General features: G+C 52.8%; 1 protein-coding gene and 1 long non-coding RNA gene across 2 annotated transcripts; both read left to right on the top strand.

The window, feature by feature from the left end:
* The first annotated feature begins 7308 nt into the window (after positions 1-7308).
* On the top strand, positions 7309-12922 carry LOC134009225 (cAMP-specific 3',5'-cyclic phosphodiesterase 4D-like). Its single transcript, XM_062448951.1, has 12 exons — positions 7309-7454; positions 7537-7630; positions 8396-8559; positions 8937-9035; positions 9237-9401; positions 9807-9906; positions 10458-10612; positions 10889-11011; positions 11359-11459; positions 11978-12059; positions 12553-12835; positions 12867-12922. The coding sequence occupies exons 1-12, from the start codon at positions 7440-7442 to the stop codon at positions 12920-12922; spliced, it is 1437 nt and encodes a 478-aa protein (XP_062304935.1). The 5' UTR covers positions 7309-7439.
* Positions 12923-13259: 337 nt separating this feature from the next.
* Positions 13260-14229, top strand: LOC134008468 (uncharacterized). Its single transcript, XR_009928127.1, has 2 exons — positions 13260-13441; positions 13473-14229. It is a non-coding gene; the product is annotated as an uncharacterized LOC134008468 (long non-coding RNA).
* Positions 14230-14424: the final 195 nt, after the last annotated feature.

Here is a 14424-nt window from a genome sequence, read left to right as displayed (position 1 = left end):
GAATTAAAATTCAAAAATCCCTTGGTTCACTGTTAACCACAGATATACACACAAAAGATACATACACAAATGCAGACACACACACACACATGCAGACAAACACACACATGCAAGACACACACACACATGCAGACACAAAGAGTTAGAAGTGGGTCATATCAGTCTGTCCTGTGAAGAGTCTGGTTGTGAATGAACTGTTAAGCTGTTGACAAGTGTGTGTGTATGTGTGTGCACGTGTCTGTGTGTGTGTGTGTGTTAATAACATAACTTAACCCTCTCGGTTTCCCACCTAGGTTACAAAATCATCCTCCAATCACAGCCAGGATTACAACACTAGCCATAGGGTCTCTCTGTTCAGCCAATCAAAACCAGGCTTCTAGGACCCTCTTCACTCTCGTACGCTAATGGCCCAATCACAAGCAAGCACTCTGAAGAACACGGATCCAGCCGGCCAATCACAGAAAGGCTTACTTACCCCGAGTAACCATGTCAAGGATTCTACGACTCCCCTCAATACATCAGACTGGGGATCACTAGCACCTGCTGCCTTTGTCAGGTGTTTCACAGGACCACAGATCTGGCCAATCAGAACTTGAGGAGGTGTACGCCAGAGAGGAGGTGATTGGCTGTCAGATGGGGGCCTGGGTTTGACCCCCCCTGACCCCTGACCCTGACCTGGCGCTGCAACTCCTCTGTTGTCTGGGTTCTGCTCAGCTCCGCCCAGGAGCGCAGGGCCAGCCAATCAGCATGAAGAAGAGTCGTAGCGTGCTGATGGTCACTGGAGAAGAGGTACACACACACCTTACTCACACTCACACACCTTACTCACACACACCTTACTCACACACCTCATCCACAAACACACACACACACATATACATACATACATTGAGGTGCACACACACAGTTAAACACACACACACACAGATAGATGAATACACTCCACATACACATTCACACACTTACACGCACACACACGTACTCACGTAGACAAGCTCTCTCTGCCCAGACAGACAGCAGTGTGTGAGTGTGTGTAAGGTGTGTGTGTCTGGAAGACTTAGCAGAGGAGAGAGAGGAGGAGAGAAAGAGAGAAGGATGAGAGAGAGGAGAGATAGGGAGAGAGAGAGAGAGAGAGAGAGAGAGAGAGAGAGAGAGAGAGAGAGAGAGAGAGAGAGAGAGAGAGAGAGAGAGAGAGAGAGAGAGAGAGAGAGGAGGAGGAGAGGATATAGAGAGGAGGAGAGGAGAGAGAGAGGAGAGAGGGAGGGAGAGGAGAGAGAGAGAGAGAGAGAGAGAGAGAGAGAGAGAGAAGAGAGAGAGAGAGAGAGAGAGAGAGAGAGAGAGAGAGAGGAGAGAAAAAAAGAAAGAGAGAGAGAGAGGGAGAGGGAGTGGAGAGAGAGGAGAGAGAGGAGGAGGAGAGGATAGAGAGAGGAGGAGAGGATAGAGAGAGGAGGAGAGGAGAGAGAGTGGTTTGTTTACAGGAAGAGTCCTACTGTAGGGACACAGGATGGTACTTCTTTTGGGATATGTGTGTGTGTGTGTAAGGCTATTTGTATGCGTGGACATGTGTGTCTGTGTATGATTTGTGCATGTGTGTGCATGATGTGTGTGTGTGCACATCTGGAGGACTTCAAACGCAGCATGGAGGAAACACGGCACTGTTGCCTAGCAACTGCTGCCATTCCCCCAGTGTTGCTACGGTGCTGCAGTGCAGATCAGGAGAGGGCTCATTCACACACACACACACACACACACACACACACACACACACACACACACACACACACAACACCATACATACACACACAAACACACACCATACACACAAACACACACACACCATACACACACAACCATACACACACACCATGACACACACACACTATACACACAGACACACAAACCATCACACACACACACACACTATACACACAAACACACACCAGAAGGGTTAGAGTTGATCTTGCTTTTCTATGTCTCATTTTATCTCCTTGCCTCTTTCTCAAATCTTTGTCTCTCTGTTTCATTCTACCTCTGCTCTTTCTCGAACGCTCTCCCCCTTCCCTCCCTCCCTCCCTCCCCCCTCCTCCTCCCTCCCCCACTCCTCTCCTCCCTCCTTCCCCCTCCCTCCCCCCTCCTCCTCCCTCCCCCACTCTCTCCTCCCTCCTTCCCTCCCTCCCCCCTCCTCCTCCCTCCCCCACTCTCTCCCCCCTCCCTCCCTCCCTCCCCCTCCCTCCCTCCCCACTCTCTCCCCCTCCCTCCCTCCCTCCCCCCTCCACCTCCTCCCCACTCCTCCTCCCTCCTCCTCCCTCCCCCCTCCTCCTCCTCCCCCACTCTCTCCTCCCTCCCTCCCTCCTCCCCCCTCCTCCTCCTCCCCCACGCTCTCCCCCTCCTCCCTCCCTCCCTCCCCCCTCCCTCCCTCCCCCACGCCTCCCCCCTCCCTCCCTCCCTCCCCCTCCTCCCCTCCCCCACCTCTCCCTCCCTCCCTCCCCTCCTCCCTCCCTCCCTCCCTCCCCCTCTCTCCCCTCCCTCCTTCCCTCCCCCCGTGATCAGGACAGCAATGCAGAGACTCCCGGGGGCGGGGAGAGGGGGAGCCTGCTCAGTACAGCCGCTCCTATACGTCGGGAGCTACCCTGGGGGCGGAGCTACGAAGGGGGCGGAGCAGGAGACTATCCTCCAGTTTGCAGGTGAGGGACTACCCTAGCCGCTAACGACTAGCTAGCCGCTAACGACTAGCTAGTTCCTAACTAGCTACTTGTTACGTAAATAGCCACCTAATATACAAGGTGTATATAGGCTAGCTACGCATCTAGCTTGCAGACCAACCGTCACCGGGGTTACCTGCCTAACTCTGACTGTGTCTATGCATTAGCTGTTGTGTCATCCTGATTGGTGCAGGTGCCGTGTTGGCTCCGCCCCCGTGACAGGACACGCTCTCCTGAGGTTCAGAACAACGTGCCCCGCCCCACAACCCTGCCCCTGCACATACCCCCACGCATTGCCATCACACACCCAGACGGGTACGCACACACACACACACTATATACACACTCACACACATGCAGACACACTCACACATACTATATACACACACACCCTCACACACACAATATATACACACACACTCGCACCCACACACGCATACACACACACAGGAATAGTTCCTAACACATATTGTCCTTCCTGTGTGTGTTGATGTGTGTGTTCCAGGTACGAGATGGAGAACGGGGGGGTCTCTCCTGGCCACACCCCCCTGGGGTTCCAGAGCCCATCCCTCACCCATCCCTCCACCCATCCCTCCACCAGGGCCAGAGAAGAGAGTCCTTCCTGTACCGCTCCGACTCTGACTACGACATGTCCCCCAAGACACTGTCACGCAACTCTGCCACCAGCGAGGGGTGAGGAAGAGGGAGAAGGGGGAGGAGGAGGGGGGAGGGAGGGAGAGGAGGCGGAAGAGGAGGGGGGGAAGGAGAAGCAGGGGAGGGGAGACAGGGGGGAGGAGGGGGAGGCAGGGAGGAGGGGGAGGTAGGGGAGTGTCTGTCTAAAGTATCCTGCCAACATACATGCACATCTAGGATAACAGAACTTACTATAATTTTCTCTCCCACCGTCTCTCTCTCCGTCTCTCTCCCTCTCTCCCCTTCTTCTCTCTCTCCCCCTCTTTTCTCAGACATGCAGGTGAAGACTTCATTGTCACTCCGTTTGCTCAGGTCTGTTTGCTGTGTGTCACAACACTGTTGCACACACATACACATAAACGTAAACATATATACACACACGTAGAGACACTTATATACATGTGTATATACACACATAGATATACAAAGAGTAAACTTATAACAATTTACATTTACATTTACATTTAGTCATTTAGCAGACGCTCTTATCCAGAGCGACTTACAGTAAGTACAGGGACATTCCCCCGAGGCAAGTTGGGTGAAGTGCCTTGCCAAGGACACAACGTCGTTTGGTTTGGCATAGCCGGGAATTGAACTAGCAACCTTCTGATTACTAGCCCGATTCCCTAATCACTCAGCCATCTGACTCCCTACCACCACCACCAAATTAATAACAAAAAAACCTGTTCTGGTTTTGGAAAGGGGGTGATAAATATAATAGAAATAGAAAGAATAGAATAAAGTAGTCAGTAGAGCTCCATCCTACATGTCTCCATGTGTCATGTTGTAGTGACCCCTTACCTTGTGATGTCACACAGGTGTTGTGCCAGTCTGCGGTCGGTCCGGAACAACTTCACCCTCCTGGCCAACGTCTCCACGGCAACCATGAGGTCAGTGTCGTTCGGGGACCTTCCCTTGAATCTCTCCAGCGTGAGAAGTGATTAGGGAGTGGTGGTGTGGTGTGTGTGGTGGTGTGTGTGGTGTGGTGGTGTGTGTGGTGTGTGTGTGGTGTGTGTGGTAGGTGGTGTGTGTGGTGTGGTGGTGTGTGGTGGTGTGTGTGGTGGTGTGTGTGGTGGTGTGTGTGGTGGTATGTGTGGTGGTGTGTGTGGTGCTGTGTGTGGTGGTGTGTGTGTGGTGTGTGTGTGTGGGTGTGTGGTGGTGTGTGTCTGGTGTGTGTGTGGTGTGTGTGGTGGTGTGTGTGGTGGTGTGTGTTAAGTGTGTGTGGTGTGTGTGGTGGTGTGTGTGTGGTATGTGTGGTGGTGTGTGTGGTTGGTGGTGTGTGTGGTAGGTGGTGTGTGTGGTGTGTGTGTGGTAGGTGGTGTGTGGTGGCGTGTGTGGTGGTGTGTGGTGGTGTGTGTGGTGGTGTGGTGGTGGTGTTTGTGGTAGGTGGTGTGTGGTGGTGTGTGTGTGGTGGTGTGTGTGGTGGTTTGTGTGGTGGTGTGTGGTGGTGTGTGTGGTGGTGTGTGTGGTGTGTGTGTGTATGGTGTGTGTGGTGGTTGGTGGTGTGTGTGGTGGTTTGTGTGGTGGTGTGTGGTGGTGTGTGTGTGGTGGTGTGTGTTGTGGTTTGTGTGGTGGTGTGTGGTGGTGTGTGTGGTGGTGTGTGTGGTGTGTGTGGTGGTGTGTGTGGTGGTGTGTGTATGGTGTGTGTGTGGTGTGGTGGTGTGTGTGGTGGTGTGTGTGGTGGTGTGTGGTGGTGTGTGTGTGGTGGTTTGTGTGGTGGTGTGTGGTGGTGTGTGTGGTGGTGTGTGTGGTGTGTGTGGTGGTGTGTGTGGTGGTGTGTGTATGGTGTGTGTGTGGTGTGTGTGTGGTGTGTGTGGTGTGTGTGGTGGTGTGTGTGGTGTGTGTGGTGGTGTGTGTGGTGGTGTGTGTGTGGTGTGGTGGTGTGTGTGGTGGTGTGGTGTGTGTGGTGTGTGTGGTGGTGTGTGTGGTGGTGTGTGGTGGTGTGGTGGTGTGTGTGGTGTGTGTGGTGGTGTGTGGTGTGTGTGGTGTGTGTGGTGGTGTGTGTGGTGGTGTGTGTGTGTGGTGTGTGTGTGGTGGTGTGGTGGTGTGTGTGGTGTGTGTGGTGGTGTGTGTGGTGGTGTGGTGTGTGTGGTGGTGTGTGTGGTGTTGTGTGTGGTGGTTGTGTGGTGGTGTGGTGTGTGTGGTGGTGTGTGTGGTGGGTGTGTGGTGTGTGTGGTGGTGTGTGTGGTTGTGTGTGTGGTGTGTGTGGTGGTGTGTGTGTAGGTGGTGTGTGTGGTAGGTGGTGTGTGGTGTGTGTGTGGTAGGTGGTGTGTGGTGGCGTGTGTGGTGGTGTGTGGTGGTGTGTGTGGTGGTGTGGTGGTGTGTTTGTGGTAGGTGGTGTGTGGTGTGTGTGTGGGTGGTGGGTGTGGTGGTTGTGTGGTGGTGTGTGGTGGTGTGTGTGGTGTGTGTGTGGTGTGTGTGTGTATGGTGTGTGTGGTGGTGTGGTGGTGTGTGTGGTGGTTTGTGTGGTGGTGTGTGTGTGGTGGTGTGTGTTGTGGTTGTGTGGTGGTGTGTGGTGGTGTGTGTGGTGGTGTGTGTGGTGTGTGTGGTGGTGTGTGTGGTGGTGTGTGTGGTGGTGTGGTGGTGTGTGTGGTGGTGTGTGGTGGTGTGTGTGTGGTGTGTGTGTGGTGGTTTGTGTGGTGTTGTGTGGGTGGTGTGTGTGGTGGTGTGTGGTGGTGTGTGTGGTGGTGTGTGTATGGTGTGTGTGGTGGGTGTGTTGGTGTGTGTGGTGTGTGTGGTGGTGTGTGTGGTGTGTGTGGTGGTGTGTGTGGTGGTGTGTGTGTGTGTGGTGGTGTGTGTGGTGTGTGTGGGTGGTGTGGTGGTGTGTGTGTGGTGTGTGGTGGTGGTGTGGTGGTGGTTGTGGTGTGTGGTGGTGTGTGGTGGTGTGTGCTGGTGGGTGTGTGTGTGTGTGTGTGTGGTGTGTGTGGGTGGGTGGTGGTGTGTGTGTGGTGTGTGTGTGTGGTGGTGTGTGTGTGGTGGTGTGTGGTGTGTGTGGTGGTGTGGTGGTGTGTGTGTGTGTGGTGGTGTGTGTGGTGTGTGTGGTGGTGTGTGTGGTGGTGTGGTGTGTGTGGTGGTGGTGTGGTGGTGTGGTGGTGTGTGTGGTGTGTGTGGTGGTGTGGTGGTGTGTGTGGTGTGTGTGGTGGTGTTGTGGTGGTGTGGTGTGTGTGTGGTGTGTGTGGTGGTGTGGTGTGTGTGGTGGTGTGTGTGGTGGTGTGTGGTGGTGTGGTGGTGTGGTTGGTGTGTGGTGGTGTGTGTGGTGTGTGTGGTGGTGTGTGTGGTGGTGTGTGTGGTGGTGTGTGTGGTGTGTGTGGTGGTGTGGTGGTGGTGTGTGTGGTGTGTGTGGGTGTGTGTGGTGGTGTGGTGGTGTGTGTGGTGGTGTGTGTGGTGGTGTGTGTGGTGGTGTGGTGGTGTGTGTGGTGTGTGTGGTGGTGTGTGTGGTGGTGTGGTGTGTGGTGGTGGTGTGTGTGGTGTGTGTGGTGGTGTGTGTGGTGGTGTGGTGTGTGTGGTGGTGTGGTGGTGGTGTGTGTGGTGTGTGTGGTGGTGTGGTGGTGTGTGTGGTGTGTGGTGGTGTGTGTGGTTGTGTTGTGTGGTGTGTGGTGGTGGTGTGTGGTGGTGTGTGTGGTGGTGTGGTGTGTGTGGTGGTGTGGTGGTGTGTGTGGTGTGTGTGGTGGTGTGTGTGGTGGTGTGGTGTGTGTGTGGTGGTGTGGTGTGTGTGGTGGTGTGTGTGGTGGTGTGGTGGTGTGTGTGGTGGTGTGTGTGGTGTGTGGTGTGTGTGGTGGGGTGGTGGTGTGTGTGGTGTGTGTGGTGGTGGTGTGGTGGTGTGGTGTGTGTGGTGGTGTGTGTGGTGGTGTGGTGTGTGTGGTGGTGTGTGTGGTGGTGTGTGTTAAGGCTGCAGCTCCTCTCCTCAGGGGGGTGCCCAGCGTGAGGGCGTATCCGCTCTGACAGAGGAGCAGCACCAGCAGGTTGCCCAGGAGACGCTCCTGGAGCTGGACTGGTGTCTGGAGCAGCTGGACACTCTGCAGGACACACCGCTCTGTCTCAGACATGGCCTCCAACAAGGTAACCACCACCTCAGGGTCACCACGGTAACCATCACATGACCCTAACCCTGATGTAACCCCAGCATGACCTCCTCCCTCAGTTCAAGCGGATGCTGAACAGGGAGCTGTCTCACCTGTCAGAGACAAGTCGCTCTGGGAACCAGGTATCAGAGTACATCTCCAGCACCTTCCTGGGTGAGACTGTCTCCCTGTCACCCTGTCTCCCTGTCTCCCTGTCACCCTGTCTCTCTGTGTCCGTCTCCCTGTCACCCTGTCTCCCTGTCACCCTGTCTCCCTGTCTCCCTGTCTACCTGTCTCCCTGTCTCTCTGTCTAGCTGTCTCCCTGTCACCCTGTCACCCTGTCACCCTGTCACCCTGTCACCCTGTCTCCCTGTCACCCTGTCTCCCTGTCTCCCTGTGTACCTGTCTCCCTGTGTACTTGTCTCCCTGTCTCCCTGTCTCCCTGTCACCCTGTCTCCCTGTCACCCTGTCTCTTTGTCTCCGTCTCCCTGTCACCCTGTCTCCCTGTCACCCTGTCTACCTGTCTCCCTGTCTCTCTGTCACCCTGTCTCTCTGTCACCCTGTCACCCTGTCTCCCTGTCTACCTCTCTACCTGTCTCCCTGTCTCTCTGTCTCTCTGTCTCCCTGTCTTCCTGTCTCCCTGTCACTCTGTCTCCCTGTCTCCCTGTCTCCCTGTCTACCTGTCTCCCTGTCTCTCTGTCTAGCTGTCTCCCTGTCACCCTGTCACCCTGTCTCCCTGTCTCCCTGTCACCCTATCTCCCTCTCTACTGTCAACCTGTCTACCAGTCTACCTGTCTCTCTGTCTCCCTGTCTACCTGTCTACCTGTTACCTGTCTACCTGTCTACCTCTCCACTGTCTCCCTGTCTCCCTGTCTACCTGTCTTTCTGTATCTGCCTGCTTACCTGTCTTCCTGTGTGTGTGTGTGTGTGTGTGTGCAGACAAGCAGCACGAGGTGGACCTGACTCCGTCCCCCCTGAAAGAGCAGCCCATGAGCTTGATCCTGGGGGTGAGGAAGCTGGGGCTGCCTCACAGCTCCTCCCTCTCCAGTGCCTCACTGCCTCGCCTCGGGGTACCCTCCCCCCGGGAAGACGAGCTGGCCCAGGTACACACACACACACACACACACACACACACACACACAACTGTTTAAATGCACTTACGTACACTAGGGGTGGGATTCTTTTTTTGAATCGATTCTTGGGGTCGACAATTTTTTCGATTCACGATTTTTTCAATTTTTGAAAATCTAATTTCGATTTAATATATGCTTACATTTGATTCCGGTTTGCTGTTTAGTGTTACTTGTTTCTATTTGACTGTGATAGGCAGTTGTGTTCCCAAAAATCCCAATGCATCAAAACCTTTTTGATATTTGTGAATCGATATGAATCCCTAGAAGACTGAATCGCGATTCAAATGCAAATCGATTTTTTCCTCCACCCCTAACCTACACAGTCATTGATGTATGTGTGTGTGTAGGAGCTGGACGACCTGAACAAGTGGAGCTTCAACATTTTCAGGGTGGCAGAGATGTCCATCAACAGACCTCTCAGCTGTGTCATGTACGCTATCTTCCAGGTGAGAAGGTGTAGTGTTAGGGTCAGGGCTCGGGTGAGAAGGTGTAGTGTTAGGGTCAGGGCTCGGGTAATTGCTTAGTGGTTTAATAACAGTTTTACATGGGAGTGAATGGTTGGACCCCACTAGGATAGAAGAGCAAACTTGTGTGTATTGTACATATATGTGCATGTGTAATGTGCGTGTGTATGTGTCTGTGTGCAGGAGCGGCAGCTGTTGAAGACCTTCAGGATTCCGGTCGACACCTTCATGACCTATGTGATGACCTTGGAGGATCATTACCATGGCAACGTGGCATACCACAACAGCCTGCATGCCGCCGACGTCACGCAGTCCGTCCACGTGCTGCTGTCCTCGCCCGCCCTCCACGTGAGCACACACACACACACAACCTTTGACCTATGAACGACCTCCATATGAACGTTAAACTATACATCCTGGCAACAATGGTGTGTGTGTGGTGTGTGTGTATATATGGTGTTTGTGTGTATGGTGTGTCTGTGTGTATATGGTGTGTGTATATGGTGTGTGTGTGTATATGGTGCGTGTGTATATGGTGTGTGTATATGGTGCGTGTGTATATGGTGTGTGTGTGTATATGGTGCGTGTGTACATGGTGTGTGTATATGGTGTGTGTGTGTATATGGTGTGTGTATATGGTGTGCGTGTGTACATGGTGTGCATGTGTATATGGGGTGTGTATATGGTGTGTGTGTGTATATGGTGTGTGTATATGGTGTGTGTGTGTATATGGTGTGTGTATGTGTGTGTCAGGGTGTGTTTACTGATCTAGAGATCCTGGCTGCTCTGTTTGCTGCTGCCATCCATGATGTTGACCACCCTGGAGTCTCCAACCAGTTCCTCATCAACACCAGTGAGTTCACACACACACACACACTCACACACAAACTGTGCATACACACATTGGGCAGACACACAAACCACAGAGGGGCCATGGCCACCATTGGGCAGAGAATGGCCACCCTGCCGGCCCCCCCCAACCTCACTTTTTATTTTATTTTTTATTTTTAAACCTTCCTGGACAGAAATGGTATAAAGCTGAAATAAATGCATTAGTATTTTTTTTATAAAGTTGTCTTATATTGGCATTTGTCACTTATGCTACAAGCCCCATATTCGCAACATGTTGGGCCACGCCCCCATCAACAGTGCAAGACACAAACCAACGTACCTGCATTCTGACAGAGCTTCAATGGAGACTAGCAGCTAACCACTGGATACCGTTAGAAAACTGCTGCTCTGAGTGATGCAGTGTGTGAGTTTTAAAATAGTAGTTTTTGACAATCAAGTGCCACCCCAAATAAAAGACTGGCCAGAGCTGGCCCCCCCAGAAATAATGTCCTGGCTACGCCCCTGCACACACAACACTGTGTGTGTGTGTGTCCTCCGTGTGTGTGTGTGCAGACTCCGAGCTGGCCCTCATGTATAACGACTCGTCGGTCCTGGAGAACCACCACCTGGCCGTGGGCTTCAAGCTGCTGCAGGAGCCCAGCTGTGACATCTTCCAGAACCTTCCCAAGAAGCAGAGACAGTCCCTCCGCAAGCTGATCATCGACATGGTGAGACGCTCACACACACACGCCTCCACCTATCACAGCCCAGTCTGAAGGAAGGAGGAGGGGCCTCCACCTATCACAGCCCAGTCTGCAGGAAGGAGGAGGGGCCACAGATGGGAATGCTGGGACTTTGTGTTCATTATTTTTCATGATAGAAACATTGTTTCCATTCTGTAGAAATGTAAAGAGTTTGTAGTTTGCACATGACCCTGTGTGTGTGTGTGTGTAGGTCCTAGCTACATGTCCAAGCACTGACCCTTTGTGTGTGTGTGTGTGTAGGTCCTAGCTACTGACATGTCCAAGCACATGACCCTGCTGGCTGATCTGAAGACCATGGTGGAGACCAAGAAGGTGACCAGCTCAGGAGTTCTGCTGTTAGACCAGTACACCGAACACATCCAGGTGGGTCTGTGTGTGTGTGTAGGTCCTAGCTGCTGACATGTCCAAGCACATGACCCTGTGTGTGTGTCAGGGGGTCAGATGGCTGAGCGGTTAGGGAATCGGGCTACCAATTAGAAGGTTGCCGGTTCGATTCCCAGCCGTGACAAATGACGTTGTGTCCCTTGGCAAGGCACTTCACCCTACTTGCCTTGGGGGAATGTCCCTGTAATTACTGTAAGTCGCTCTGGATAAGAGCGTCTGCTAAATGACTAAATGTAAATGTGTGTAGGTCCTAGCTACTGACATGTCCAAGCACATGACCCTGTGTGCTTGTATGTGTGTGTGGGGGTGTGTGTGTGCGTGTGTAGGTGTTGAGGAACATGGTTCACTGTGCAGACCTCAGTAACCCCACAAAGCCCCTGGCTATCTACCGCCTGTGGACAGAACGCATCATGGAGGAGTTCTTCAGGTTAGAGAGGGATGGATGGATGGATAGATTTTTTGTTCCAAACTTTTTTTAGATTTCTTTTTCAACCTTTTGATACACAACACGACACAAAAACGTTTCAAACGTTGTTTTTAAAATGTTCAAACTTTCCAAACGTCCAAGTGTAACCGCAGTGTAACCGCAGTGTAATAACAATGTAATAACAGTGTTATAACAACAACGTAATAAGAGTGTAATAACGGTATAATAACAGTGTAAAAATAGTGTAACAATAGTGTAACAATAGTGTAACAATAATGTAGAAATAGTGTAAAAAGTGTTGTGTAATATGTAGTAACAGTGTAATCACAGTTTAATGATGGTGTAATAACAACATAATAGATATTGTATTTTATTACAGATATTTGTGGAAAACTAATTTGAGTGAAAAAAAAAGTCTGAAAAATAAATTGTAAAGTACTGATACCAGAAAAATCTACTTAAGTACAGTCCATCTCTGTTGATTGGTTGATTGTTAGGTTGGTTGATGTGTCCTCCAGGCAGGGGGACAAGGAGAGGGAGCAGGGGATCGAGATCAGCCCCATGTGTGACAAACACACTGCTTCTGTGGAGAAGAGTCAGGTGACACACACACACTCATCCTCTCCTCCCCTCCCATCCCCTCCCCTCCTCTCCTCTCCCTCTCTCTCCTCTCCTCTCCTCTCCCTCCTCCCATCCCCTCCCTCCTCTCCTCTCCCCTACCCCTCCCCTCCCCTCCCCTCCCCTCCCCTCCTCCCCTCCCCTCCACCCTCCCCTCCCCACCCCTCCCCTCCTCCCCTCCTCCCCTCCCCTCCCCTCCCCACCCCACCCCTCCCCTCCCCTCCCCACCCCTCCCCTCCCCACCCCCTCCTCTCCCCTCCCCTCCCCTCACCCTCCTCTCCCCTCCCCTCCCCTCCCCTCCCCACCCCACCCCACCCCACCCCTCCCCTCCCCTCCCCACCCCTCCACTCCCCTCCCCCCCAGGTGGAGTTTATAGACTTCATCTCTCTGTCATCCTCCTCTCTCTCTTTTCTCCTCTCTTCTCCTCTCCTCTCCAGGTGGGGTTTATAGACTTCATCTCTCCTCTCCTCTCCAGGTGGGGTTTATAGACTACATCGCCCACCCCCTGTGGGAGACGTGGGCAGACCTGGTGCACCCAGATGCCCAGGAGCTCCTGGACACCCTGGAGGACAACAGGGAGTGGTACCTCAGCACCGTGCCCCAGTCGCCCTCTCCTCCCCCGGACAGACACCTCCAGCACAGGCCCCGCTTCCAGTTCAGCATGGAGGACCTGGAGAACGGCCACAGCCACGCTTATCACAACCAGAATGGAGGGTTGAGGAGGGGGGAGGAGGTGGAGGAGGGAGAGGAGGCAGGAGAGGAGGGAGAGGGAGAGGAGAAGATGGAGCAGCACCAAGATCAGGAGAACCACAATGGAAAATGTTATTGTTGTGGAGCGGAGGTAGGAGGGGAGGAGGAGGGAGAAGGAGAGCGGGAGGAGGAGGGAGGAGGAAAGGGGGAGGAGGAGGGAGGAGGAGAGGGGGAGGAGGAGGGAGGAGGAGAGGGGGAAGAGGAAGGAGGAGGAGAGGAGGAGGGAGGAGGAGAATGGGAGGATGAGGAAGGAGGTGAAGGGGAGGGGGAGGGAGGAAGAGAGGTTGAGGAGGCAGGAGACGCATGGGATGGAGGAGAGGAAGATGACTTGCTAGAAGGAGGAGAGGAGAAAGAGGTGGAGGAGGGGAAGGAGGAGGGTGAACAAGAGGAGGGAGAGAAGGAGGAGGAGGAGGGTGAACAGGAGGAGGGAGAGAAGGAGGAGGTGAAAGAAGCAATAGAGGAAGAAGAGGAAGAGGAGGAGAACGAGGGTGAGGAGGAGAAAGAGAAAGAGGGTGAAGAGGAAAATGGGGAGGAAAGCTAATTATTGATAGATCATAAAAAGGAAGCTGAATTGATGAGAATGTGAAGGATGGGAGAAAAGAGGGCGAGAGAAGGTATGGAGAGGGAGAGAGGTAGTTAGGAAAGTGAGAGAGCGGGACAGCTGGAGAGGTGAAGTAACAGTGGATGGACTGAAGATGACAGAAGACGTGAAGAAAGAGAAAAAACAGGATGAAAGGAGAAGAGGAAACTTTGCAGTTACCACAGCTGGGACTACAACCATCTGATATGGACTACAATACCCATCATGCATCTGTACAATCATCACTGCCATGGGACCTAGGGACGAGGGGGAACTTGTTTTATCAACCTTTTGTAGCACTCTGGACTATAAACAGTGAAACACACACACTCTTGTAAGAGCATGCAAAAGCTGGAGGTGTTCTGTGGATGGGGATCCAGGACACACACACACACACCACGCGACTCACCAGACAGACTCTGAGTGGCATTTTGTTTTCTTCCATTTTTGTCGGAACAGAAAATTCATGAGACATTCCAGAACTTCATGAATGTTCTACAACTGTGAGGGGTTGTCCTGGTCGCTCTGCTGTTAGAGCCTGCAGGTTATAACAGCTGATCCAATACCTGCTCTTGTCCTGGGATGAACACATGAAGGAGGAGATGATTGGTGATTACTGGGACGAACACATGAAGGAGATGATTGGTGATTACTGGGATGAACACATGAAGGAGGAGATGATTGGTGATTACTGGGATGAACACATGAAGGAGGAGATGATTGGTGATTACTGGGATGAACACATGAAGGAGGGGATGTTTGGTGATTACTAGGATGAACACATGAAGGAAGAGATGTTTGGTGATTACTAGGATGAACACATGAAGGAAGAGATGTTTGGTGATTACCAATGAGCCTTTGAGTGTTTTGAGAAAGTGTTTTGCTCATGGACACGGACATGGGGCCAGTGTTGGCTACCTGGCTAACCTGCTACCTAGCTAACCTACTACCTGGCTAACCTACTACCTGGCTAACCTGCTATTTGGCTAACCTGCTACCTGGCTAACCTGCTACCTG

The sequence above is a fragment of the Osmerus eperlanus genome, chromosome 22 (genome assembly GCF_963692335.1).
Source record: "Osmerus eperlanus chromosome 22, fOsmEpe2.1, whole genome shotgun sequence".
Taxonomy (NCBI): domain Eukaryota; kingdom Metazoa; phylum Chordata; class Actinopteri; order Osmeriformes; family Osmeridae; genus Osmerus; species Osmerus eperlanus.
This window is presented reverse-complemented; position numbering and strand designations above follow the sequence as displayed.

Excerpts from the sequence above, each read along its gene's own strand:
- LOC134009225 (XM_062448951.1), top strand. Across the intron at positions 8,560-8,936 it reads GGGAAGACGAGCTGGCCCAG|GAGCTGGACGACCTGAACAA; the intron begins GTACACACACAC and ends GTGTGTGTGTAG. Across the intron at positions 9,036-9,236 it reads TCATGTACGCTATCTTCCAG|GAGCGGCAGCTGTTGAAGAC; the intron begins GTGAGAAGGTGT and ends GTCTGTGTGCAG.